The sequence below is a fragment of the Etheostoma spectabile genome, chromosome 19 (assembly GCF_008692095.1).
Source record: "Etheostoma spectabile isolate EspeVRDwgs_2016 chromosome 19, UIUC_Espe_1.0, whole genome shotgun sequence".
NCBI classification, from domain to species: Eukaryota; Metazoa; Chordata; class Actinopteri; order Perciformes; family Percidae; genus Etheostoma; species Etheostoma spectabile.
Window position 1 is genome coordinate 15506504 of NC_045751.1, and position 3536 is coordinate 15510039.

The 3536-nt window shown below is 39.1% G+C and overlaps 1 protein-coding gene across 1 annotated transcript in view; it reads left to right on the forward strand.

The window, feature by feature from the left end:
• The window catches only part of LOC116707432 (uncharacterized), a 7377-nt gene that overhangs the window by 1061 nt on the left and 2780 nt on the right, over window positions 1–3536 (forward strand). Inside the window, exons 3-5 of the mRNA XM_032544758.1 lie at window positions 98–208; window positions 1251–1304; window positions 2412–2573. Coding sequence (XP_032400649.1) covers window positions 98–208; window positions 1251–1304; window positions 2412–2573 — 327 coding nt within the window. The remainder of the gene's footprint in view (window positions 1–97; window positions 209–1250; window positions 1305–2411; window positions 2574–3536) is intronic.

Genomic DNA, 3536 nt, shown 5'->3' on the forward strand with positions numbered 1-3536 from the left:
GTGTGTGTGTGTGTGTGTGTGTGTGTGTGTGTGTGTCAAACCACACATAACATAAGTTTTGCATTCTTAATAGAACGTTTTCTCTCTGCTGTCCCAGATCACTCAGATTGGTCTGAGTGTGTTTCAGGTCCTCTGTGTGGGTGTGTTTCTGTCCAAAGGCCTGAGCCATGCTCATGTTGACATACCTCTCCTCATTTCATCTCTACTGGTAAGTATGTGGCTATATCTACATATGTCTATGTAAGGGATAATGTAGAGTGAGGCGGTTGTTATGGCAAACACAACCCCGTCAGGGTGATTAGGACCCTGAGGCGAAGGGGGTCGCAAAAGGGAAATGGTCTGTGGGCTCCCTTTATCTGGTGTCAGTTCGTCGTCTCGGTGTCAGTTTTCCATCTTATTCCCTGTTGTCTTGGATTTTCAACATGGTACCTTTTGTGAGTTTTTGTTTTTTTTCCTGCTTGTTTTTGGACTCTGTAAACTTTTGGTTATTTAATAATTGTATTGCATCAATCCTTCATGTGCAGTTGGCTTCTTCTCCTGCTGCCTGTCCGAAATCGCGACTAGTTCGAGACGTGTTAGAGACAGATTCACAATAGAACGATCAAAGCAACAGAAGCTGACTTGGAGTCTCTAGTATGTGTCCAATTCTAAAAATGTTCTATAAAAGACGCATAATGCAACCAGTGACAACTCCTCAGATCTGAAAAGCCTACATCTTTCAAATTTCACACTTTCACACAAGCGCTATATAAATACAGCACATTTACATTTACATTTACACTTCCAGTTTGTAATGCAGTGTTTTAATTAAAAAGTGTCATCTCCAAGCTCCGAGCTCAGATGACCCTGATGATGTTGTTACATACGTCCAGCTCACAAAGCCCTTCAATGCCCACATAGAGCAACACGGTGCGTGACTCAGTATTGTCTTTTAAATAAAAATCCTAACTAAAGCTCCAGAGGTACATTAAATAAATTTTGGACTGATATACTTATTTACTGGGTAAACCTTTGAGCAGTGATGAAGCAATAAATTAGATTTCTTTTCTTCATTCTTAACTTTGCTTAGTTCTCTTTATGTCCACTTGCTCTCCTAGTTGTAATCAGGCTATATTGTTTAACATTTACTGTTTTCTCACTGAAATGATTAAGCCCCAGAAGCTTTTTCGTGACTGCGCTATTATCTGGTGAAACTCTGGTTGGTGGCTGCAACTTTTGGGTTGTGTGATTTGTGTTCTATTCATTCACAGGTGATAATAGCTGGGAGTGTAGCTGTAGCAGCACAGAACCTCCATCTGCCGACGGTGAGTCACCTGGCCGGAGTGGAGACCCCACATGATTGCCATTTCTGTATATCATACCAATGAGCAAACACAGATCAAGGCAGAAAGCACCAGAACATATTAAAATGGCTTGTCGTGAGAAATGTTGACTACTATGCACTTTTGGACTGCCCCAAAAAAACCTGCTCAGTCACTTCCTCTAAGATGGGTCTCTGGGTGTTACATTGTCCACTGACACCGTCACATCCGTCCATCTGTGGCCACATTCAGCCATGTTGCTCAATTACATGGTAGCAAGCAGTGTCAGAGAGCACCGTTCAGTCAAGGAAGGGGATGAGCAGCAGATAGACGATGGTTTGATACGCCGCAGAAAAAAGGGAAGCTGGTTAATCCAGCTGTGATGATTCAAAATAGCTACGAATTTACCAAGTACAACTGTTTGTGCATGATTTGCCTTTGCAATTTTAATTTTCAGGATTTAACCCTGGTGTTGTCTTCCGTCAAAATTAAAAATCATCAATTTTTGTTGACGCTTTTTATCTATGTCTTTAACTTTTTCTTACGTTTTTGTCCCTTATTTTAACACTTTTGACGCTGGTTTTCAACGTTTGTCCCTTTTTTGACGTTTTCAACACTACGTAACACTAACTTATTAACTTACATTTTACAGTTCTTTTTGGATTTTATGGTCAATAAACCTATTTTTTAGGAAATTATGCCTAATGTTTGAGTTGGAAAGCAGAAATTGGGAATTATTTTGACTGAAATGAAATGACTGTGTGTTGTTGGATAATCACAGACTGGAATATGTCAACTTTTACCCAGTACTATTTCAAAACCACTTCAATTTTTTTCTTCAAATTCTCTAAAATTGAATAAGGCACCCCAAAATTACCCATCAAAATCACCCCAAAGAGCGTTGTGTGGAATCAATCGTGTTATTTTGGGTAATTACAATTGGGTAGCTAAAAAGAACATTGATATAGGAAAACGGGTCAGTTTGACCTGAGGACAACATGAGGGTTAAATATCAAGTCCTTTTTCTCTTACATTGTGAGAGAAAATGTAAATGTCTAGTAAGCAAATCAAGCGTCATTCTAAAGAATAATAAAATCTCCTGTCTTTCAGCTGAGGGCCTGTCTGGGGATGCAGCTGGTGGCCGTTGGTGCCTCACTCTTCAACATCATCTGTATGCTCCTTAAAATGGACAACACGCCCTATTTCTGCTGGCATTATTTCTACGACCACAACATCACAGACCATTGGGGGGAAATGTGCCATAAAATTGAGGTGAGCTATAACGGTTTGTTCTTTTTAAGAACAATATTTTCATGGTTCAGAGTTTGACAAGATAAATAATGAAACTAGAGCAGTGTAGTGCTGGGGTTTATAAACACATTTTTTACATTCTGGACATTCAAAGTTACGTTTTAAAATCTAGCACATAAAGAGCAAGGAACAGTGGTTTCCTGTTATGATTTTTGCAATGATGTGGTCATCTCAACAAAAACAAATGCACAAAACAAAGTCTGTCCTTCAATTTTGTCAACAACCGTTCATCCGATCAACTTCACACTTGGTGGTGGTACACAGCGGGAATGGAGAGATCTTTCCTTCTTTATAGAGCTGTGTAGATTGAATTATTACTTTATGTTATCACTATTATTACTTCAACTTTTTTATTTTTTATTGCTGAAAACCCAAGGAAGTGCAGTGTTGAGTGCGAGCTCTGGAGATCTACGGGACAAATTTATTTGTAGCGTGTTGTGTACACGCTGTGTAGTGTTTTGAGCGGAGACTCCTATTACCTGTTACTCTGCAGAACGGGATGGTGGGTACAGCTTGCTCTCCTTCCACTGGGTACAGAACATCAAGAACAAATGAAGAAAGAGAGACCAGAGATGTTACATTCTAACAAAATCAATCATTTCAACCATTAGTGATTAGTAGCTTTCGGAATGAACGCCTTTGTTCAGGAAAATAGTCTGGTCCCAATAGCGTACTGTTAGCAAATTACACATATACTCTAGCATTGCTAGGGACAACTATTTCATGGCAGGTGTATTGCTCATGACCCAAGGAAGCACAGTGAGTGTGAAGCTGTTTGTATGATGTTGGAATTAAAAATGTTATATGTGCTTAAATATTGTGTGTGATTTGCATTATACATTTAAGCTAAAAGGCAAAAGTATTATTTCAACATGAATGAAGACATGTTGGTCATGCATTAAGTTTGTTGTTCATGCATTAAGT